We start from the raw sequence: 24,550 nt of genomic DNA, 5'->3' as shown, positions 1-24,550 counted from the left end.
ATTAAATGTTAAAAATTTGAACTCCTAAATGATTAATCTCTGATCAGTTCAAATTTTCCTTTCATTTGATTGGTAATGCAACATAAATTTCCCTTATTCCAATAGCTAATATTATTCCCTTTCTGTTTCTAATGGCTGTTTTGGGCCGCTTAAACTTGATCTTTAGTACTTAGAAAATTAACTGATCCTACACCATGATCATATCAATCCATTATAGCAGAACTGTAAGCGGGTGTCAATCTGTTTGGTTCTGATTTTTTTATTCGATTTTTTATTCAATCCAAGATACAAGATACGGTATACGAACTAAAACCAAATAATTTTCATAATCTAAAATGGAACCAAATCAGTTCGATTTTATATATAAAGTGTTACATTCTGTTTAAGTGGAATAACCTGCTGAAACAAATGAAGTTGGGAAATAAATTACAACCTCATGAAAATACAATCCCACAATATCAAATCTACCTTTCAACTCTTTTTACATACCAAGGTTTACTTTTAGTCCATTATATAATTACAAAACCTTGCAAATATATCATAAATATAAATATCAAAATACTTTCTGGCTGATTAGCAACTACCGAAGCACTTAAGCCATTCAAAACAAGCAGAACTGCAGAAGAGAGTGAGAGTCATAGTCAAAGACAGAATCGAAAGAGAAGTGAAATGGAAATCTCAGAACTTGTGTTTTAACCTTTTAGGGTTTAGTATGATTTAGGTTCTATTCGGATTCAATTTATACGGGTTATACTTTATTCTGTTCAGTTCAGTTCAAACCAATCATTTTTAACCGAAATTGAAATCGAAATCGAAATCATAGCAAACTGGATGAAATTTCAATTTCCACAACAAAAATCAAAACTGAACCAATTTTTTTTGTTTAATTAGGTTAGATTTTAAATGGTCAGTTTCAATTCCGATTCCAATTCTAAATTTGCACCCTTACTAAAACCCTAGGTTCTCCTATAGATTACGACTTCCCAGTTATTGGGCCTCTGGTGTGACCGAGATCGGGATTGTATTAAACATTGGGACTTCTTGACATACCCTCAAATTTCAGAAAGGGAAGTGGTACAGAGTTCATGGAGATCACACCTAAGAAGTAATGCACCTGATTGTCTCAGCTTGAGAGAACCTGAATGAAGATGGTTGGTCAACAACTTGAAGAGATTTGGCATGAAGAACCAAAAGAACATATATAAGAGAGACTAAATACTGCTGATATGTTCGGCAATATCAGCAATACTGATATGTTCCGCATTCCGAGCAATACGTCAACATTACTGATATGTTCGGCAGTCATTGACCTAAGGAAAAATATTGTTGGATGGGCTACGTGTATTATAAATGAATGAAAGTGTCTCATTATATGCTAATTATATAATGACAGGACAAGCTTTGGAGGTCAACACTCAAGGTATACTCTATGGGATGAAGCAAGCATCAGAAGGAGGATGGATGATAAAAGAGATCTAGAATGATTCTAAGAAGGTAGAAGATCTTTTTTCCTGAGCAGAGCAATAAATTGTGGCCCTGGAGCTCATTATCACTATTGCTTGATGTCCATAATGTTTTGTTTAAAACCAATTTTTGTTTTAAGCCCGACAACGATCTAGTGATCATTATGCACAGCTTAGCCAGAAGGGCTATGAACAGTAGGCTCTACATTAACATTGTTAACCCAAACATTAATGTTCTATCTTATCTTCCTCAATTAATGAAGTTTTTTTATTTTCATAATCAGGAAAAAAAAAAAAAGAGACTAAATGCTTTGACACCTAACATGAGTACATGACACAAAGAAGATGGGAAAAAACCATTACTTATTGGGACTGTCTATATTGTCATATATAGAGAGATTTGATATACAAGAGATTACAAAACTTAGTGAGTGCACAATAAGGGAAGAAGGTTGTGTCAATTCCAGCATCTTCAGTCCAGAGCATCAGCTATAGGTACCTTGGTTTCATCTAGGAGATTCTTCCAGGAGCAGCTGTCCACAAAAGCCCTTCATAACATCAGATCTTGCCATTAATCCAACAATGTAGTTGATACTTCAGTAGAGGTAATCAAAATGAGAAAGAAAAAATTCTCATCACTTTTGTGTACTGGTTTCTCCATTGTTACCGATCGTTATTAAAGCCCACTAAATACAATGACAGTGAACAAAACAACCAAATAAAACATTGATTAATGCAACCATTTCATATATACATTAACATTTCCTTACAAGGGATAATTTAACAACGCAAACTTGGTTTGCAAAGCAATCTTGCCACCTTCCATTACAAGCCTCGCAGCCGTTACCAGCCAATGTCCTGGGATGTCATGAGGACCCCGCACTACCTCTGCTGTCTCAATGTACTGTAATAGCTTACGAGCATTAGCAGGCAATGGTGGACCATCAGGGTATACACCTGAGTTCAGTGCAGCGGGCACTTGCTTTGGAGGTCCAGCCACTTCACGTTGCAGGAAGGTTGTACTAAAGCTTGCAAGAAAGCTCGATTTATGAGAAACAGCTGGTATAGTAGCCCACTCAGTTTTCCGGATGGTGCAGTTGGGCAGGTAGGTGAAAAGTAGTCGAAGATGAAGCACCATCTTTGGCCACTTCCCTTTGGTGACAAGCTGGCCACCTGTTACCACAAAAACACCATCCCTTTCACCCTGCAACCACTTAGGGTCGTGCTTGACAGCCACTGTGCATATGTTTGAGTATCTCTTCCATTTGACTGGCTCCAAGTATTGACTGTTCATCTCATAGTTGTCTGACCCTCTCCACTGACATGGCCTTGACGTGGTGGAAGCTGCCCATAAAGATTCTAAAATATTTGGGACACTCGACAAATGCTGTAAGTGTAAAGCTAAGCGGTTGCATTTTTCTCCTTCTAAATACAAACGTAGACCAGTCACTGGCTTCCGATCACTTGACACCTGAAATGATACTACAGAAGGTTAGGGTGTGGCCCAGATGGCATTTTTCATCTTTGGACCATGAGAAAACAAATACCCAGAACAGAATACTCTTCGCTAAAATATAAATATTTCAAAATACAACATCAGAAAAGTTCTATGAGAGAAATGTCCTACCATAGAAATAGTGAAAGCTTTCATTTTCCTGTAAGGAACAAGAAAAACTTCTTCAAAACTTGACTATAAGTTTAGATTGCAAGTCCAGCATATCCCTACTGTGTCGAGCACAGAGGCTTGGACTTCACTTCAAAACTTGGTTTCTAAAGGGAAAGGAACACATGTAACTATAACGATCAAAAATCCTTTGAAGAGTCAACGAAATGCAATAACAATAACAATAAACTAAAAATAAAAAAATCAACAAGACCCGCGAGACTAGTTTCAAATAGTAGCCCATCTTCAATAATGTCATATCCATGTCAGAGAGATGATCAACTTCATCAACAAATGAAGTATAATGCAACTGCTACTTAGTTACCATCTATAAAATTACCTATTCGCATATTCTGAGTAAATTAATTTTATATTCTCCACTTACATAAGCTAAATTATTACAGAAAGCATATTGCATAAAGAAAATCAACCGAACAGATGTATTTTTGCAGCTCACAACAGTTGGCTTGATTACTCTTTCTTTAAGGATTAAAGGAATTTTTTTTTTAAAGGACTCTATCCCAATGCAAATCTGGCTTTTGCAGGGTTCCTCCTGGGAGGGTGGATTTGAGTCAGTCCTAACCTGAAGCATTTTTACAGGAAGGCCCTGATTTAAGGAAATATAAGGCTTAAGGCAAGATTTACATATACATGACAAAACTATTGTAGGTAAAGGATAATAGCAGGCATTAGAGTGGCAATTCAAAGAGAGAAATCTAACTAATGTTCCCGGGCCCTTATTTGTAAGCATATGTAATTTAATGTCATAGAGGGATTACAAGGGCCCAAAAAGAAAAAAAAAAATAATAATAATAATATATAACAAAAAAAATGAAAATAAATATAAAAAATTAAAAATAAAAATAAAAAACAAACAAACAAACAAAACTGAAGACTGTCTTAGGTGACTCCTATGGTATCAAGTATCGATATGATACAGAAAATACATATTGAGATTGGTCATGTCGATACCATAGTTCAGAAACTCGTATTTCGGTCTTGTTTCAACCAAACTGAAACGCGAAATTTCGCCAGTACAGTGCATTTTTTGCCAGTATGTTTCGGTTGGCCATCTCAGGGGGTAAATTTCAAGCTCCAATACTTCAAGAGAACCTTTTTTAGCCTATATAAACATACAAAAAAATTTAAATTGCAAGAAAAGACACACAAAGTGATTGTTTGGATTTGCACCCTTGGTTGGCAATATACGCTGAACCTTATTGTATACCTTGTGTAACATCGCCTATTCTAGATATTGTTTTAGTACTAGAAGACAGAAAAGGAAAGTAAAACAAGTAAATTAAGCACCATGAATGAAGAAACATAATATTGATTAATTATGAAATAGTACAAAGTGCATGTAACATAGATTCATAGAGACCCAAGTCCCAAAAATACTCCTTTGTGTGGGTTATACATGAGTACAAAGTGGACCGCCACGGGCTGCCCAAGGTTTAATACCACGAACTACGATGTGGAGGATCAAGCCCACTCATTGACTGATGGTGTCAATGCCAAATTTCCTCCGACCATATGACATGCATACCACATCATACTGTGCCAGAAATAATGCTCGAAGTCCTCCACAACTACTTTGTAAATTGGCCTCATCTACATTCTTGAGGTAACTTACCCTAGGGTATATGTCACCGTACTATGAAGAACCAACCATTTTGCCACTATGACTTGATGGTGTTGCGAACGTGTACAACTAGCTAGCTAGGTAGGAGACGAGGTTGTCCACAATGGACGATTTAGTTTTTTAAGGTGTGGGCATCATACTCATAAGCATTGGGAACGGATAAAGAAGATGTATGGTCTCCCACGCTAGTGAAACCACCATAGCCACTACCATATGCATTAAACTCCAACCTGATGCTCTCTGCGGCAAAGGATGGGGCCATGCCACTACCCACGTCCAGTGTGTCCCCTATACTCAATCCTCCAACACTGCTAGACAAGCTATATACATTGATGTCCATGTTACTAAAGTCAGCCTGCTCATCTGGTTGGAACCAGCGATGAAGCCCTCTAATGTAAGTATGTAACCTGGACGTGAAGAAAGTGGACATGCATCGTGGTCCATATCCTATGTATCTTGATCAAACTGGGTCTCCCTAATGAATCGAATCGGCTCCCACTCCTCCACCTGATCAACCTCTTCTCAAGGGAAGCATATCTATATCACCACCTCCACCATCACCACCATCATCATCGTAACCACCACCATCTCTACGAGCAGATGGTGATGCGAGTGTGACACTAGAATGGGACCAATCAGGGTCCTCATCCTGCCTGCCAGGTGCAGGCTTGAACAGTTAGTGTGTCTGTGAGTGTATGTGACGCTTTGAAGCTATAAACTCATCCACATCGGCACCCATCTTACTGGCCATATGAGGGTTAGGCCTACCCCCAACCTGATCCATCAGCGGGTCACCTCTATCCCTCACCCACTACACCAAGGGATCCTCTCCTTTGATTCCATCTCAAAATTGTCGGTGACCACGATCAGGTCCCTGTCGTTGTCCATACCCATTCATATGTGTTGCATCTTCAGCCTCATGTTGTGGTGTACAAACACCAAGTCTGCCAAATGTTGGGAACCCAATCGGTTCGCCTCTTGCAGTGGATGAGTGAAAACATACTCCAGTTTTGCTCACGGCCGAATATAGAACATATCTGGGAGAGCACCTTGATTGCTACTTTCCTCAATTCTTGTGTCACCCCCATACAACGCATACCATTCAGCTATTTTCCTCAATTGTGATTCTGTGAGGCCATAAATTAGGCTCTGATATCAGACATATAAATATTTCATCACCAACTTTCTATTATTTGTCATATTGTTTTACAAAAGATCATTTTTGGGAAGCTCATTACTTGGAACTATGGAATGCGGCCAAATATTTACCAATATGCAGCAAACGATGTTGTTGAAGTGAAGGGCAACCCCTAGCACCATATTCCAGCAGTGTAGAGGTGAGGTGGCACAAATGCAAAAAGAAATGATGTCTCTCCTTCCAGCAGTCGAAACAAGCAAAATCAAGCTGGTTCAAATTTTGACTAGACTTCTCGAAACAATGTATGTTATAAAGCTCCAAAAGTCGTATCGCTGAAACAATACGACACAAAGTCGAAATTTCGGCCAAACACAAAAAATTTGACTGAAATGATGTCGATCCCTTAATGCCTTCCATTTTGTCTTGAGGATTTGAAATTGTCTTGGGGATTTGAAACTAGCAAATTTTCCAAAATTTCGCTGATATTTCGGCGATCTTTTGAACCATGATCAATACGAGACAAAACTGATACGGCGTGACACACTCGATCCACAACCTGCCAAAACTCAGTTTTTGAAAGAAAACTTCCTACTCTGATTTTTTTGCCAAAACCTAAGTGGATCCCATCAACACTCAAAAACATTATAGAGGGATAATTAAAATCGTACTCAAGCTCATCAAAGTGGAGATCAAACATCAAAGCATGAAACAAATTTTGTTTTCATTTATTTATTTATTTATTTTAATCTTAGCTTTTCTTGCTTGTTTTTGCCATCACATTTAAATTGGAAAATTGACCTAGATTAGAATCATCTTGAATGATTTGTGATCTACCATTTATATTTATATTTTTCTGTTAAGTAATCAGTATTATCATTACATACTACTTCAGGTTTGTTTAATAAGCTAATAGATACTACTTCAGGTTTGTTTAATAAGCTACTAGTAATGTTAAAATATGCAAACTTAATATACACATAACACTTAGTAGTATGTTTACCTTCATGGATATTGCTCGTTTGGTTTGGACCTTTTAAGGATTACTTTAAGCTAGTATGGCAACATGCAAATAATTTTTTTCTTTCCAAATATTCTTGCTTAATTGCTTCTTATTTAGTCGGTTTGATATTGCACTTGTCAATGAGGATTTGAATCAGATAGATGTTGTGAAGACAGAGATAACCTTACATTGGTCAGATATCACTATTTATTGTATATTAATGATGCATAATGCTTAAAACACTTGCTGACCATAGTTAGTTTTACTATTTACCTTGGTTATTTTACTATTCATCGTAGAAACTCTTGTAGATAGGGACGCTTAATCAGTGATACCCTACTTTCCTTATTTTGTTTGTAACCTTCTTATAAATAAAGGTGACCTATTGTCATTACAAGTAAAATCATTCTCAAGCCTCTGGTTCTCAACTTGGTATCAGAGGCAAAAACCCTAATTTCTTTTTTTCTTCTTTTGGTTTTCTTCTCCGCCCTTGGGGGCCCTCGCCTCTTCATCTAGTATGGTAAACTAAACCTCGTACCATGCACGACTAACCCTAACCCACCGCACCTCTTCATTGTGCCTCTTTCCACTACCATGCCTTTGCGACCTAAGGTCGTCGCCTCCATGTCTTGTGATGCTCGTGCCGCTGTGCTTTGCGCCATCGCACCATCGTGCCTTTATTGCTCGCTATAGTTGGCACAGTGTCAAGGCGAACCAAGGCGTTGGAGGCTGCCTAAGAGATTAGGCGACAAGGCGCCTAAGGCGACCAAGTGTTATTTTATCTTTTCTCTCTTTTAAAACATTATTTAGTATGCTACATATACCTTGAATCATAAAAATCAACAATAAGCCACATCAAGTCATCAAAAATCAACATTAAGTCACGTCAAGTCATCAAAAATCAACATCTAGAGCAATGTTCTTGTTCTCTAATAAGTTTGATTGGTCAAATGATTAACTTATCTTAAAATGTGTGAATGCTGTTAAAATCCTCTGAATAAAAATAATTTTATGGACATCAAAATAAAAGATTATTTTATCGAACTTTTGGTTTTTAGCAATGTTTTACCATGATAAGATATATGAAATTTTCATAATTGAGAAAAACCCCAGCATTTGGAAGTTTAAAATCTCCCTTGTTAGAATATATGAAAGCATGTATCGGTTGGAGGGCTATGGGTGACCATTGACCTCCATACCATGGGATTATATTTGATATATCTTTGTTAGTGTCCTATTGGGTTTAGGATAGTTGTTAGCTAAGTTAGAGTTAGTTTCTTATTTTGATTATACATTCTACTTTGCTATTTGGGTTATGACTATGTAAAAAGTAGACTATATATTGAATGAGGGGAAGAACCAACCACACGGTTGTGACTCCCAAGTTAAACCAATTTCATTGTCTCTCTCTTATTTCTTCTTCTTTGATCCTGGTCCTCAAATATTTACATGGTATCAGAGTCAAACTACTAATAATTATTGATTATCTCTGTGATTGCCGGTTTGAGATTCGTTTCAAGGTTCTTCAATTTATAGTGAAACCCTAGTTCATCGAAAGAGATGAAGAACTAGGGTTTCCTTGATGTTCGTTGCTTGTCTTTTCCTGCTGGTTGGTTTCGCCTCAAGTCAATGGAGTCATTATGGCTTTCATCTGAGTCGAAGGTTTCTGTTTCTATTTTAGAGTCGAAGGTTGCTGAGCCCTTTCCCTGTTGTTCGAAGGTAGTGGGGTATTCACAGTACCGCTGGGTATTGTTTGAGAGAGTATATTTCAGCACTCAGGTTGCTGGCTCGTGGGTTTATGGGCTTGAATCAAGAGAGAGTTTCGGGGAGATCATTCGCAGGTTACGTTTGCTAATGCCGCTGCTTCGTCCCAGTTGAAGACGAAGGTGTTGCTGATGAACCCTCCTTGCTGTTTAAGGTCCCCTTGCTTTGTCTGATGTATTGCTCCAAGCGAAACCGTAAATTCTGTTGCTGATGTGTTCTTGATTTTCCGATTTCTGAAAGTGACTCCATTGTTGCTTCCCCCCTCTGTTCTGGTTTGTTCGACTTCCTCTTGTTTGTTGCTGGCCTTTGCGAGATAATTTTCTTTGCATCAATTCATGGATTGAAGAAGTAGGGTTTCCTGGTTTGTTCGATTCAAGTGGTGCCCTCCACTGGTTTCTTGAGGAAGAAGACGTCTTCTTCTCTATTCTTGTTTTTGGGTTTCTTTTTATGCTATCAATTTGCTGCAATGATTTGTCGCTGCTTCCCAGCTTCCGTCTAGATTACCGCCACCTCCTTCTTGCAAGTTACAGGTTGCTGAGATTGAAGATTCTTTTCAGTTCTGATTTTCGAAATCTATGGGTTTTGAATCATTTTGTTGCTACAAGATTTTTCGCCATGGTTGTCGAAGTTAGAGGCTTGGTTTCCGCTGCTCTTGCTCCTGCTCGTGATTGAGTTTCTGTTTACTTCTGCTGGTTACTGCTTGTTCGATCATCTCGATTGGAAAGCTGATGGAGTATTTCCGTGGTTCTGCCTTGATCTCTTTCTCAATTTGATGGTGTATTCAGCTGTTGTCGAAGGTTGATTAAGATAAGTCTTCAATTTGTCACTGACCAAGGTTGAAGACCCATGATTGTTGGTATCTTTCCATGGCTACTGCCCCTCTCTCCTTCCTTGGTTCTTGCAATCCCTTTCCTCATTAGAGGGGGATTCTGCTGGTTGTGTGATTGTAGGTTGCATAATTGCTCCTTGGTTTCGTCTTGTGCAAGGAGACAATCACAATTGCTTTATTTTCTTTTTGAAGTCTGAAATTACCCTTGCTCCTCTCTATTATTACGTCTTACCCATATTTTCTGAACTCTTCCAAGTTTACCCTTTTTCCTTTGGCTGTGTTTGTCACTGAATTTCAGTTAAATTACAACCATTATCCTCTGTTGTCCTATTTTTATTTCTAGTACCTGTATTACCCTTCACTTACTTAACGTCTTGTTTGTCAAAGGGAATCTTACATTGATCATGTCAATTACAGTTCTGCCACTGGTTGTGTGTGCTCTTCTTAAAGGGCCTTAATTTCAGATTATTACAAAATTGCCATCAACTTAGGATTAATTGGATTCTATTGTTTGAAGTGGGTCCATACCAAACCCAATTGCCATTGGACATATGGGATGATATGAAGTAATTACAAAATTGCCATTGGGAATATATATGTGCCTAATTATTATTATGGTGGGCTCGAGATCACCTCAATTTGGAGTTTATGCTTTCTGAAAAATTGGTACTTGCATACATGGTAATTGGAGTTATTTGTTCAGATTTGCTAACCTCAGGGGGAAGATTGGAAATTATTTTGTTATGGTGCTATTGGTTATGGGATTCTTTGTGATAGTGGTTATGGAAAATATTGTCCTTGTATGCTACATGAGAGGGGGAGATTCAAATTATCGATTGCTCAAGATTATTTTGTTTGAAGACGTTATGCTCGTGTGTGTCCTTAGCAACTATGTTATCTTTTGAAGATGGTATATTCAACAACCTGATGTTGTTTGGTATATTCAACGACCTGATGTTGTTTGGTATATTCAACGACCTGATGTTGTTTGGTATATTCAACAACCTGATGTTGTTTGGTCCTCAACAACCTGATGCTGCCTTTTTATTTGTGGAATTTTCTGGAAGATCTCTGTTTGAGGTTCGTGAATACTTTTGTTGCAGCTATTGGAAACTACAGTTTCTATTGGAGCACCTTCTTTGGGAAGGTCTTTTGTTGTTGGCATGCCTTCTTTGGAAGGGTTTTCATTGATATTGGATTGCCTTCTTTGAGAAGGACTTTCGTTGCTTTTTGGAGTTGTTGATGGCTTTATGATGGTTGATTGGAATTCTTTCTATGCTCATTGGAGTTCTTGTTGATCCAAGTTGGAGCTTTCTGTTGCTATTGGTATACTCCAGCTTGAGAGGGAGTGTTTGAGTATATGAGAGCATGTATCGGTTGGACGGCTATGGGTGACCATTGACCTCCATACCATGGGATTATATTTGATATATCTTTGTTAATGTCCTATTGGGTTTAGGATAGTTGTTGGCTAAGTTAGAGTTAGTTTCCTATTTTGATTATACATTCTACTTTCATAGGTAGTCTATATATTGAATGATGAAAGGGGAAGAACCAACCACACGGTTGTGACTCCCAAGTTAAACCAATTTCATTCTCTCTCTTATTTCTTCTTCTTTGATTCTGGTCCTCAAATCTTTACAGCCCTTACAACCAAAAATCCAATTTTGTTCTTGGACCGAGGGGTTGACTTTTTATCCTTTTGGAATTTTAGTAAAAATTGATTTTTAAACTATTTTATTGAATTCAAATAGAGTATTTTCTTATTTAAGATATTATTCATAAATAAGTGCAAAAACAGAAGGCAACATGTAGTTTAATAAGGTAACAGTCGCCTAGGCCCTAAGGAAAGGCCCATACAACGCCAAGGTGATGCCTTGTAACTATGTTGATCGCTCCTCCCACTGCTGCTGCCCCTTAAGCCTCCTTGCGCCTTCTCATTGTGACCCTTCTGGTTGCCACGTCTCACCACAGGTGTCACTGATACCTATATTGATGTCGTTTTCTCCTCCATCTCCACGTGTGCCTCCCTTTTGAGTCATAGCTACTATGATTGATAATGCCAACAATAGTATCTCCTCCGAGGTGCAACATGGTCGCCGTCTAGGCAACCATCTCTCTACACCCTAGACCAATCAAGTTTAATGGTCATAACTATCTCACATGGTCTTGTGCCTACCTACTTACCATCTACTGGAATGGAGTCTGCAATCAGCCCTAGCTTCGTCTTGCTCAAATCTGCTAAGGAACTATAGGATGCAGTCAAACAAACCTATTTGGAGGGAGGGAACTACACTCAGATTTATAAGATCTGTCCTACTGTTCATTCCACAACTCAGAAAGATTTATATCTTACTGCTTATTATTCCACCTTACACACTCTTTGGCAACAACTAGATTTCTATCCTCTGGTCCCGATAAATTCAATTTAATGTTATAATTTACATCTATTTCACTAAAAATTTAAAGGTAACGAAATTGTTTAGACAAAAAATTAAAAAACATAAGAAAACCATTTAAACTGAAACCGTTTATAAATGGTTTTGGTTTTTAATATGTGAAACTATTTAAATGATTCGGTTTTGGTTTTACCTAAAAATCTTGCACCGAACCAAATCGAACCGTCTACACCGAAACTGAACCGATTGACACCCTTACTTCCAACAGGTGCAGTACTTGATCTTCAAGAGAGGGAGACTTGATCTTTAATGTTTAAGGTAGACTTAAGCCCCAAAAAGGAAGATTAAAAAATCACAAAAAGAAGACAGCACGCTAATCGGTTCTTGTAAGGCTTAGGGTTTTATCTCAATGAGGTGAGATATAGGGCAGCAACTAGATTCATAAGAATCACTTCATTAGTGCTTCCCTTTTAGGGTTTAGAAGGACAAAGGAAGAAGAGAAGGTTGAAGATGAGGGAAGAGAGGTGAAAGGGGGGCAGCGATAGAAGAAGGAAAGAAAAGAAGAAGCTGAAAACCTAGATCAGATTTGGAGGCTCTCATTCCAAGTTAAACAGCAATACTAGGGCTGAAAGCTTGGATGGAATTACTCTTCACCCCAAGCTGTCTATTTATATTGAAATAAGTGAAGCAAAAAATACAATAATGCCCCCACTAACTGACTCTACTAACTAGAGTCGGTAGAGGGGAAAAACCCCAAGATGCCCCCATCGCAAATAAGTGACATGTTTTAACAACCTTGCACTAATGCATCCATGTGTTCCCAAAATTGTAACTTACTACTTTCATCCAACCCTACTTGAGGTGCGTAAGCACTTAATTATATTGACAACCTCCTCCAAGGCTCCGACACTAGCTTGATAGATATAATCAGATAATCCTATCTCCGAATTTTTAACATCCCCCACATCATTCTTTAAATCTTTATCAATATTATGCCCACTCCAATTCTATTAATTTTATCCTCCCGTATACCAAAGTTTAAAGTCGTCCAACTCCTAAACTTTTTTACCCGTCCATCTAGTCTTTTGAATACATGCTATGTTAATCCTTCTTCTCCTCATAACATCTATCAACTTTAGACCCTTACCTATTAAAGATCCATTGTTCCAAGATGCTAATCTAATCCTAAGCTTTTGGACTAGCTTCTTTACCTATACTTGTCCACGGTGCAAGAACCCTTGCCTACTTGCCACCGCATCCAGGCATCGACGAGGCGCTTCGCTTACAAAGACGTTCCAGCTAACCCTTGCTCACTTTTCATTACACCCAGGTCATAGCGTAGCCCATAGCTTATCCTGTTGGGAACAATCTAGAATAACGTTTAGAATATGAGGTTGTAGAATCCATGTAAAGGGGTTTAGCTAGGGTTTTTTTCGGGTACCAACTGCCAACCTGATGCACCAACCGTCATACACCCGGGCATGGGACCGGTAGCAAACACAGGCAGAATTAGACTAACTAAACTAACAAAGACTATAATAACTAATTAGAATCATTGAGCCTAAGTCTTTTAGATAACCTGGGCCCCACACAACTAACCAAAATAGGACTCTTTAATGAGTAAACTAAAGCCAACTACATTACCTAATTGGACCCACTAGCCCACTACTAATTAAATATCTATTTCAGACACCCCTTTGGACCCCCACTTTTGGACCTTATAATTCAGCCCAATAGAAATAAAACCCAAGGATTTAAAAGCCCATACCCCATAGGTATAAAATAGGACCAAGTTTTGGACCAGGCCTGCATAGTTGCAAAAGGCTTTTCATTTGGGTCAATAATGAAAGGTTGTTCTAAATTTACACGAGTTTTCAGATAGAGAAGCATTATCATATACATAAATATTAGTCTTGTAGGGATTTGAAATTTGGTCGGGGTAACGTGTGCAATTAATAAAATATATTCGATCGACTAGCTGGGCCAGCTTAGTCTGTATGTATAATCACTACTGGTTTTTGAGCTTCAGAGGTCCAATTTATATAGTTCAATTTTCCTCCCTTCCTGCCATGCGGGCTCATCGTTTTCGTACATGATTCCTATGTTATAGTTTCTCTTAACTATTTTCTTTTATTTTCATTCTTACAGCATATCCTAACCTCCCTATTCTCCTGTTTTTTTGGTTCTACCAAACCTACCACCGATTCACACCTTATAACTGCCTTTCAAAACCATTGATGGTATTTACCCAAAAAAAATACATCAACAGTGAACAAGCCCCAGATGTTTGGTTGTTTTCCCTTAAAATCCTTGTGTAAACCCTATCAAACCTGCTAAAATAAGCCACATCAACTAAGATTCATCAAAATTCAATATTTCTTTTTCATTTAAAAAAAATAATTCAAGCTTTCTTCAAAAGGGCATACCAGTCAGTGCACGAGGCTCCGCCACTGCAGGATCTGGGAAGGGTCATAATGTACACAGCCTTACCCCCACTTTGTTGAGAGACTGTTTCCCACTCGAAACCCACGACCACTAGGTTGCAATGGAGCAACCTTAACGTTTCTTCAAAAGATAATCATAATTCACTCTAATTGTCTGTCCTTCAAAAACCTTAAATCTCACTGATACTAGGCAATGTAAAATCCATAGTATTCAGTTTATACTGTGCAGAACTTTGGTTCAATGATATGTAATCTGGTAAGAGTGATATGTTGGTGCAGTTTCATATCAAGGGGCAATGAGGTTGATATGGAGAAATGAGATTTTTCTTGAGAAAACTCTAGCAAGTTATGAATAAAAGTCAAGGATGCAAATATGAAAATGAAGGTTAAGGCTTGAATTTGAGATGAAGAAATCTTCAATATATACATTGAGGTCTGCAAAATAAAGGTTCAGTGAATAATAGAATCTAGGGACTTCTAATTTCTCTAAGCAGCAGGTATTCTTCCTGTAGTTCCCTTGGCTGATTCTTATATTCTCTTCACTCTTTGAGACAAGTTTCTATTGACCGACATTATTTCCCAAATTGTTCAATCTATAACATCGTTTAATTATATGCAGATACAATATGGATTTTAAATTACAATTAGAAAAATAATATTGCAATATTGACAGAAGACACAGCAGAAGGCACACCTGGCTGGAGCTGACACGAAGCTTGGGACCCATGATATAAAACTGCAAGGAAGGACTGGAAAAGTTTCTTCTTTGAGGCCCAAGAGGCAGTGCAGAAAACATAGGTGCCCATTGAAGAGGGACTTGAAACTCCAAAAAGTACCGTAAATCGTCTGGTTTGGGTTTATCTGATCAGGATATTGTTTATCAGCAGAGAGGAAAATATAATCGAACAATTTCTGGGGCCAAATTTCTTTGATGCAAAGCAGAAATAAATTCAAAACAATAGGATATCATTAGTCTTACAGGGGAAAAAGTGAGTGTGTGTGTTGGGTTGGGGGGGGGGGTGTTAGGAATTTCCAAAAGCTTTATCCCAACAAAGCTATGAAGTAGACAAGAGACATTCAAAATTCTGAATTATAAATTTAGGTTCAAGTCACAATGGACTTGGCTGTTTCATAAATGTCATCTTGGTCATACACCGTTTTTCCTCATCCTAAATATTCTTATAGACTGAATGCACCCAAAAAAAAATCCCTGCCAGAAAAATGCTACGTAATTAATTTCCATCAACTTGACATCAAGGAACTCACAGCGTAGATAAAGATTGATTGCATGACTTAGATAGCCACTGCCCGGAATCCCAATCAGAAGAGAAGTAATAGGCACAAACTTGAAGAGTATGACATCTGGGTTAGCAGGAACCGATTGGAGCCAGTTGTGGTGACTTTGCAAGTGCGCAATCCCTCCCCTTTTGGAGCAAATGATGGTGAGGCCCTGTTCAGATTTGATCAAAATATGATTAAACCTGAAGCCAAACACATAAGCCCTGAGCAGATGGCAGATACTAGGTATGAATTGACTTACATCCTTGCTTGATGATTCTGAAATGCTGGTTAACTGCATGGTATTTGACTGCAAGATACGGTAGAATACCTCTGGAACCTATACGAGAGGAATATAATTGTCAAAATTTCCTAGGAGGAGGGGTAAAGGCTGGGACAGACTAGAAAAAACATTAATGTGAATTAAAAAAGCTACCTGTTGCTTCACATCTCTGATTTTCCTTAGTGGTGAAGAGCTCCTTCCATCTGAGAATAAGTGATCTCCAAGATCCTCCAAATATCCTTTGAGATCAACAGAAGAAACCCATGAAGAGGCTTTCTGTCTAACACAAACTACATCCTGACCTCCAATCCCCATTCCTACAATTATGTGTGTCCCGTATGTGTGGATAAATCTGTTAAGGCAAGCATCATCAGAATTAGTACAAATCACCAAGATAGCTTATGATCTGGCTGAACCTACAATAACTTTCAGGAAAAAAAAAGAGGAAAGTAGAACAATGGAAACTTAACAGTTGAAACCCCAAGGCAATGAAGTTGACTATTTGGTTGGCAATCTGGATCTTACTCATGCAAGTTTAAACCTCCAAGGGGAATGAAAAAGAAGCTTCTGGAGCACCCAAAGATCCAGGTGCTGAACCTCCATGAAGCCACTAGTCAGTTGAGGTTTGCTTTAACCCTCAAGTTGAAAATCATGGTCTAATATGGTCATGAAGTATTCCACTAATAGCAAAAACTTCAAGATAATCGGATCTCTCTAACTACTCAAGAGTTAAATCATACATGGACTAGCCCACAAAGAGCTTCTATATTGTCAGTTCTTCAAAGTGGATGCCATTACTTAAAACGAAATCAATTTTGGCCCACAACTGGATTAAAAAATAGATACTCTGTTATTTCTCATAGAAATTAGCAACTCAAATATACAGTTAAAACAATCAGTTGCTTGGATTAATATAGGTTATGTAAGTAGGCATTGAAATCCAAGATTTCCATACCTTCAGGTTAGTAGCAATCAAAACTTAGCACTTCAGTGTTGGAACCAAGATTTAGGCCCTCATTTAGTCTCTCCCGTTCCCCCCTCTATTTGCTTTAATCTTCTTCCACACCAACTCTCTTCTACTTCACAGACTACTTTTACCAGCTCAAAACACTCTTTTTGGAGATCATTGATATGTTATATTTACTAGTCTACCTCACTTAACTGGTATAGCAAGCCTATACTTCCTCCAAGGCATCAATGTCGCCATGGTTCGTAATGAAAAACATCATAACTCTGATAAGGTAATAAATCAATAGATAGAACACAAGTAAAATATATTTGACCTTATAACTCACATCCAACATATATATTATGCTCAAACACAATGACAAAAATAACATAACTACCTAGCTAGCGATGCTGGGTCCCAGTTAGACGGGACAGCCTTCTTTACTTTCTCTTGGAGAACTAATGGAGATGCCGTTAGGTGCAAATAATACAATGAGATGAAGTAACCGTCAAAAGCGAGATATTTAGTGTCTGTGGCATCATGCAACCAGGCTCCACTTAAATCAAAAATAGAATTAAAATATCCAGAAGGAACCTTCCCTTGGATCGAAGATTTCTGATTGAGCAACTCTGACATCTGCAATGGAATAGTGAGGAGCCAAATACATCACAACATGGACTAGACCAAGTATTGAGCTCAAAAGATATTCTGTCAAAAGTGTTTGCAGACAGAAAAGTTGAGGGAGGGGGAAAAGAAAAGAACAGAAGCATCCACAAAGTTCAGAGGCATACAACATCCAACAAATTATTCATTTTAATCACCAAATAAGCAGCACCACAAGACAAAGGATAGGCCCTGAAGGAAGTATGATGATAAAGAACAGTATCTTTCCATAAAAGCAGTAATGTATTTCTTTTTTGGTAGTCAATTAGCTGGACAAGTAAACATGGCCTCATCACCAACCGAGCAAACGTAGAAAGGCCCATCACCGTCTGTAAATCTTCTGTTTGACAGGAAGTGTGAGCAATCCTAAAGTACCTCATTCAGAAAAAGTGTGGAAGTTGAAGAAGAAGATTGCCATGACCACCATGCTTACACAGGTAATGAACCTGAAAAGAACTTCTAGACACCATATTAATAAGCACAACGAATCTCAGAAGCGACCGTCCACTCCAGTTCCATAGCATTTCAATTCATTGTGAAGAATCTAAGCAGTCCCTCAATTTTTAATTGCTTCTGATGTATCTAAGACCAAACAACCCCACCTCTAATTGTAAATTGAGGATTTTGAACAAGATTAATGCAGATAAAACATTATTAAGATAGGAAATTCTTGATACCGATTGCAGGGTACAAGATAAGGACCATTCACTGCAAGTAAGTTCTCTCTCTCTCTTTTGGGGGGTGGTGGGGGGCGTAAGTAACAAAGTAGATTATTGATGAAAGCATCCAAGAACAATAGAGAAGGGGCAGGAACTATAATCAAAGAAAAAATCCAAAGACAATTTTACAATCCCCACAAAGAAATGACTCCCTAGATCCTTAGCATCCATCTTCACAATTTAAATATATCCCAAACAGCTAGATCTTCAACTCAAGGAGGCTGACAATGCCAATAAAGGAAGAAAATGCTAGGATCCTGTCCTGTAGCTAGGGGAACTTGCAAAGAATGCAATCCATCTTGGTTGTAAATCATTTTAAGCATGCTAACACACTGATTTCTATCAGGACGAATGTCCAAATTAAATGTGCAGGGACATTTAGAGGAAACTTATTACCAAAAAAATAAACATTTCAAGGAAACCAAGTGTTGGAGAGAAAGAGAGAGAGATGAAAGTCGGCACATGCCATTATCACACATTGTCAAAGAATATGACAAGCAGTGAATGGTCAGACTCCACCTCAGCAAGTTTAAAATTATGACTCAATGAATCAATGTCATTTTAGTCTCATGATTCCTCTCTTGCTTTCAGGAGAACAATATCTAAAAAGCTGCACAATAACCTTCCACGCGAAATGCCCTAGGCTTGTGAGAAACAGCAGGATATGTTGTTTTGGGACAGACAGGATGATCTCTTGTTTTGGGATAGACTGGACCTGTTGGCTAGATAAAAAGAGGGAAAAAAAGTTGGGGGGGGGGGGGGAGTTTTTGCTTGCTCTAACCCTTCAATTACGACATTGAAATCAGGAATTGAATTTCTTATGATAATAAGATTTTCTCTAAGCAGATTTGAACTGAGATGCTCTAGCATTGCTTCCTAAGAGCAGTGTGTCTACCAATTTCACCATGACTAAAGAACAAAACACGCCTGTATCAGAAGCATACATGGCAGTGGAACTTGTAGGCAGAGGTCCAACATAAGAACCAAGTAAATGCAGTTACTCGTGAGCTGTCGTGTAATTAAACCAGTTTACATTATAACTCAATTAATCATGTCATTTTATTCTTCTCATGATTGCTGTCTTGCAGTCAGGAGAACAATGTTAAAATCACCCACTCAAGATTCTATGGTATGGCTTTCTCTTGGGTTTTGGTTATGTCAATTATACTTTAGTTTTCCCACATGTTAGACCTCAAGTCCAGTCCCCACAAAAGAAAAAAGAAAAGAAAAGAAAAGATGGCTGCAGGTTCTTCTGCTGCTCACTACTACATAATTAGTGAAAACTTGTTTATGTTTTCTTACTTGTCAATTCTCAATATCAACTAAATATGATGGGTTTGCATCCAAAGCCTTATCCAAACATGGATGGCCATTAGCTCAATCTCTTCCACTACGATTAGAAGTAAATAAAGTTAAAAAAAAATATATATATATATATATATATATATAAATAAAATATAAAAAATAAAATAAAATAAAACCCAATCAAATTAAATAACCAGAAAGGTGGGGGGAGAAGGGGGCAAAGAACTTCACCCGATTGAACTCGAGTACATCTGACTTGAACCGAACAGTATCTCCTTTATCACACCTGATATCATTCGAAACACTCTTAATCGTCTTCCCACCAGGAATCACAATGTCCCTAGTGTTCACCTCATCGACGACCACCAATCGTTCACCTGAATACCCCTTAGCGAACTTCAACCTAAAATCATTGGTAAGATCAAACCCCAACCCTAGAGACTGTACTGCCCTAAACTCAATCGGGAATTCACGGTCCTCTACTGCTTCGATCATCTCTGAAGAAGAATAATAGAGAGGAAAGAAACCGCAAGGATAGCTGAGGAAACTGATTAGCTAGGGTTTCTGGAAGGAGAACAAGGTTTAAAGGAAGATGATGACGTGATTTTATGGTTGCGAGTTGTGACTGCCTCGCCTACCGTTGACCATAAGCGGTGGCATTCGAAACTGGGAATGAAAATTTGAATATATCCACCACTTCAAAGGAATCAAAATTTGGAATTATGTGTTCAATGTAATGGATTTTTTTTATGTTTTTTTTTTTTTTTTTTTTTTTTTTGAGTTTACAACTTTCAGTCTCTGTTTAGGGGTCTCGAGTCTCTCGACTTGACGTTTAACAGAAACATGGAGAGATGGCGACGTCTCACCTGTTCTCTACATATTGCTTCCCCAAAGTTCAGACAATCGCGTTACGCTACGCACGAGTATGGGGCCGGCTTGTCAAAAATGCCCGTCTTATTGAGGTGCGCCTGTGGTAAGTTGCTTGTTATTTTTGCCGATCCGGCTTTTCTCCAATTATTTTTGCACGTCTACATCCTTTACCGTGAGCGGTGATTTTACTTAATAATATGAAAATGTGTTTATTTCCTCTGCAGCTATTCTGATTTATAATACTATCCGAGTGAAACAAGAGATCTAAAGAACAATAGAGGCTAGAGTTCAGTAATAAGTAAATTCTTTGTATGTGTTGCTGCCAAAAAACCCCGCTAGTCCAACCTACACAAACACAGACGATGGAGGCCCGGAACTTAGTCCGGGGTTAGTCCACCGACGCTCAAGTCAGGGTCGGCCGCACAGTTCAATAAAGGAATAATGGTGAGGGTCTCAGAGCTTACCTTCCCCTTTCTTCCGTGCCTCCTTATATAGCTCTTCGGCCTTAGGGTTTTTCCCCCTTCTTCCCTCTTAGAGTCCTACTCGAATACGTCCAACCTTCTGGGGGGAATATTCCCCTCATGCAGACGACGTGATCCCGCGTGATTCTGCGGGCGTGCCTCGGTGATTGAGCGTGCTCGAGTGTGAGTGGTTTCTTTGAACCTTCGTCTGGCGGAGGACATGTGTCTCAGAAGCGACACGTGTCATTGCCCCCCACCGAGATGTTATTTTGGCTATATCAGGAGCCCCCTTACTTCCACTAGGAGCTTCTTCCTGTGGGAGTAACCATCTTCTTAGGTTGACTTGTTCCTTCGGCCTTGGCATTACCAGTGACCAAGGCTTGGGGTCGATCGAGAGAAAGACCTTTGGCCGCTGCGGATCGGCTTTACTGAGCCCCCTGTTGAAAGTGGGACCTTCGGTCAGCCCCGTTCGGCTTCGCCGCGCCCCCTGCCGAGGGAGGGACCATCGGATAGATCCGTTCGGCTTGGGCCGAACACCCAACAGAAAGGGGGACCCTCGGTCAGGTCAGTTCGGCTTTTGCCGAACTCCCAACCTAAAGGGGGACCCTCGGTCAGGTCCGTTCGGCTTTGGCCGAGCTCCCAACCGAAGGTGGGACCCTCGGTCGGGTCCGTTCGGCTTTGGCCGAGCTCCCAACCGAAGGAGGGACCCTCGGTCAGGTCCATTCGGCTTTGGACGAGCTCCCAACCGAAGGAGGGACCCTCGGTCAGGTCCGTTCGGCTTTGGCCAAGCTCCCAACCGAAGGAGGGACCCTCGGTCAGGTCCGTTCGGCTTTGGCTGAGCTCCCAACCGAAGGTGGGACCCTCGGTCAGGTCCGTTCGGCTTTGGCCAAGCTCCCAACCGAAGGAGGGACCCTCGGTCAGGTCTGTTCGGCTTTGGCCGAGCTCCCAACCGAAGGTGGGACCCTCGGTCAGGTCCGTTCGGCTTTGGCCGAGCTCCCAACCGAAGGTGGGACCCTCGGTCAGGTCCGTTCGGCTTTGGCCGAGCTCCCAACCGAAGGAGGGACCCTCGGTCAGGTCCGTTCGGCTCTGGCCGAGCTCCCAACCGAAGGAGGGACCCTCGGTCAGGTCAGTTCGGCTTTGGCCGAGCCCCCAACCGAAGGAGGGACCCTCGGTCAGGTCAGTTCGGCTTTGGCCAAGCTCCCAACCGAAGGAGGGACCCTCGGTCAGGTATGTTCGGCTTTGGCCGAGCTCCCAACCGAAGGTGGGACCCTCGGTCAGGTCCGTTCGGCTTTGGTCGAGCTCCCAACCGAAGGAGGGACCCTCGGTCAGGTCAGTTCGGCTTTGGCCGAGCCCCCAACCGAAGGAGGGACCCTCGGTCAGGTCAGTTCGGCTTTGGCCGAGCTCCCAACCGAAGGTGGGACCCTCGGTCAGGTACGTTCGGCTTTGGCCGAGCTCCCAACCGAAGGAGGGACCCTCGGTCAGGTCTGTTCGGCTTTGGCCGAGCTCCCAACCGAAGGAGGGACCCTCGGTCAGGTCTGTTCGGCTTTGGCAGAACTCCCAACCGAAGGTGGGACCCTCGGTCAGGTCCGTTTGGCTTTGGCCGAGCTCCCAACCGAAGGAGGGACCCTCAGTCAGGTCTGTTCGGCTTTGGCCGAACTCCCAACCGAAGGAGGGACCCTCGGTCAGGTCCGTTCGGCTTTGGCCGAGCCCCAACCGAAGGAGGGACCCTCGGTCAGGTCAGTTCGGCTTTGGCCGAGCCCCCAACCGAAGGAGGGACCCTCGGTCAGGTCAGTTCAGCTTTGGCTGAGCTCCCAACCGAAGGTGGGACCCTCGGTCAGGTCCGTTCGGCTTTGGCCGAGCTCCCAACCGAAGGTGGGACCCTCGGTCAGGTCAGTTCGGCTTTGGCCGAGCCCCCAACCGAAGGAGGGACCCTCGGTCAGGTCAGTTCGGCTTTGGCCGAGCTCCCAACCGAAGGTGGGACCCTCGGTTAGGCCCGTTCGGCTCTGGCCGAGCTCCCAACCGAAGGAGGGACCCTCGGTCAGGTCCGTTCGGCTCTGGCCGAGCTCCCAACCGAAGGAGGGACCCTCGGTCAGGTCCGTTCGGCTTTGGCCGAACTCCCAACCGAAGGAGGGACCCTCGGTCAGGTCCGTTCGGCTTTGGCCGAGCTCCCAACCGAAGGAGGGACCCTCGGTCAGGTCCGTTCGGCTTTGGCCGAGCTCCCAACCGAAGGTGGGACCCTCGGTCAGGTCCGTTCGGCTTTGGCCGAACTCCCAACCGAAGATGAGATCATCTGCTAGGTACGTTCGGGCGCAAACCTCGAGGCTTCGTACCCTGACGTGGCGGTGCCATTAATGCTCGGGAAGTCGTACCGCCATTCCCCCATCTATATAATGTGGGGGGCCATTTGTGGGGCAACCTTTCTTTTTTCCCTTCGGAAAACACACCTTCGGCCTCGGATCCCCTTCTAGCCTTCGTCCTCTTCTTCCTTAGCTTAGCAACAAGTAAGTGATGTCTTCCTCGTCGGGCTACAGCCCATCGTCCCGCGAGAGGTCAAGACCAAGACGTAGGTATAGGAGTCCCGGGGAAGTCCGAGGGATGTCCTCGGATTCCACCGACTCTCCCTCCTCCCGCGACTCATCGTCCGCGGCCTCACCGTCGGGGTCCAAGGGTGGCTCCAACGGTGAGGAGTTCAGGGAGAGGGTGCTCGACGCCCGAGCCCAGACCCAGGAGCCCCTGGAAGTTGAGGCCCTCAGGATCGTCTCCACGATGGACGAACCAGAACTGGAGGAGCTGAGGGCCTCCTTCGGTGTTCCGGATGCTTTCGAGCTCCGTCTGCCCAGACCTTCTGACCGAGCCAGCTATCGGAACCCCGAGGAGCTGTGCCTGTACAAGGAGGCCTTCAAGGCAGGCCTTCGGTTGCCCCTCCACCCCTTCTTTACCAAAGTGTTTCGGCACTATGGGGTAAGCCCGACCCAGCTAACGCCGAACGGGTGGCGACAAGCGTTAAGCTTCGTCATCTTCTTCGTTCGGCACAAGAGGCCCCTCTCCCTTCAACTCTTTATCAGCTGTTTTCTCCTTCAGGCCTGCAAGGGACTTACGGGCTGGTACTATTTCTGCCCCCGAAAGGACCTTCGGCTCCTGAAGGGTTACCCGACTTCCATCCACGGATGGAAGGAAAAGTACTTTTTTGTGAAGTCGACCGAGGGGGTGCCCTTCGGCACGGTCTGGGGCATCCCGGACCTTAGGGATGTGAACTCCGCCCCTGCCCTATTCGGGGCAGACGCGGAGTCATTGGCGATGGCGAGGCGGCAGGAAGGCTGCTCTCCAGTCGAGGTCGACTGCCTTAAGTCCGACGCCATCCTCTTCAAGTTCGGGCTTAGCCCGGGTGAGTTAGGCTAGCCTCCGTCTGCTTCCTTCGAGTGTCGGTCCTTCGTACTAATATTTCTTGCTTCTTCTTGCAGTGCAAGTTACCAGAGCCGAGGCTAAGGCCGCCGCCGCTGCAAGGCAGGCAAAGATAAAGGAAGCCAAGGCACGTGACGCCCCCCAACAGCCGAAGTCCAAGAGGAAGGAAAAGACGGGACCGTCTTCCGAGACCCCGAAGAAGAGGCCCAGGGTGGAGGGGCCGACTGCCGAGGCTGTCCAAGCACTCGCTGCTCCTAGGGACGGACCTGCTCAAGACC

The 24,550-nt window shown here is 41.7% G+C and overlaps 1 protein-coding gene across 1 annotated transcript; it reads right to left on the bottom strand.

Moving 5' to 3' along the window:
• Nucleotides 1–1,809: 1,809 nt before the first annotated feature.
• Nucleotides 1,810–20,424, bottom strand: LOC122076778 (MACPF domain-containing protein At1g14780-like). Its single transcript, XM_042642313.1, has 7 exons — nucleotides 19,771–20,424; nucleotides 17,250–17,488; nucleotides 16,057–16,255; nucleotides 15,883–15,960; nucleotides 15,609–15,792; nucleotides 15,037–15,203; nucleotides 1,810–2,934 (listed from the first exon to the last, which is right to left on the bottom strand). The coding sequence occupies exons 1-7, from the start codon at nucleotides 20,032–20,034 to the stop codon at nucleotides 2,230–2,232; spliced, it is 1,836 nt and encodes a 611-aa protein (XP_042498247.1). The 5' UTR covers nucleotides 20,035–20,424; the 3' UTR covers nucleotides 1,810–2,229.
• Between the last annotated feature and the right edge of the window lie 4,126 nt (nucleotides 20,425–24,550).

Source organism: Macadamia integrifolia, chromosome 4, assembly GCF_013358625.1.
Source record: "Macadamia integrifolia cultivar HAES 741 chromosome 4, SCU_Mint_v3, whole genome shotgun sequence".
In the NCBI taxonomy this organism is placed as follows: domain Eukaryota; kingdom Viridiplantae; phylum Streptophyta; class Magnoliopsida; order Proteales; family Proteaceae; genus Macadamia; species Macadamia integrifolia.
This window is presented reverse-complemented; position numbering and strand designations above follow the sequence as displayed.

Bases quoted from the DNA above. Each gene is read 5' to 3' on its own strand.
- LOC122076778 (XM_042642313.1), bottom strand. From the start codon at position 20,034: ATGATCGAAGCAGTAGAGGACCGTGAATTCCCGATTGAGTTTAGGGCA. The intron at 17,489-19,770 runs GTGAAGTTCTTT...ATTCCATTGCAG, and splicing joins ATGTACTCGAGTTCAATCGG to ATGTCAGAGTTGCTCAATCA. The intron at 2,935-15,036 runs GTGTGCCTTCTG...GTATCATTTCAG, and splicing joins TTCGTGTCAGCTCCAGCCAG to GTGTCAAGTGATCGGAAGCC.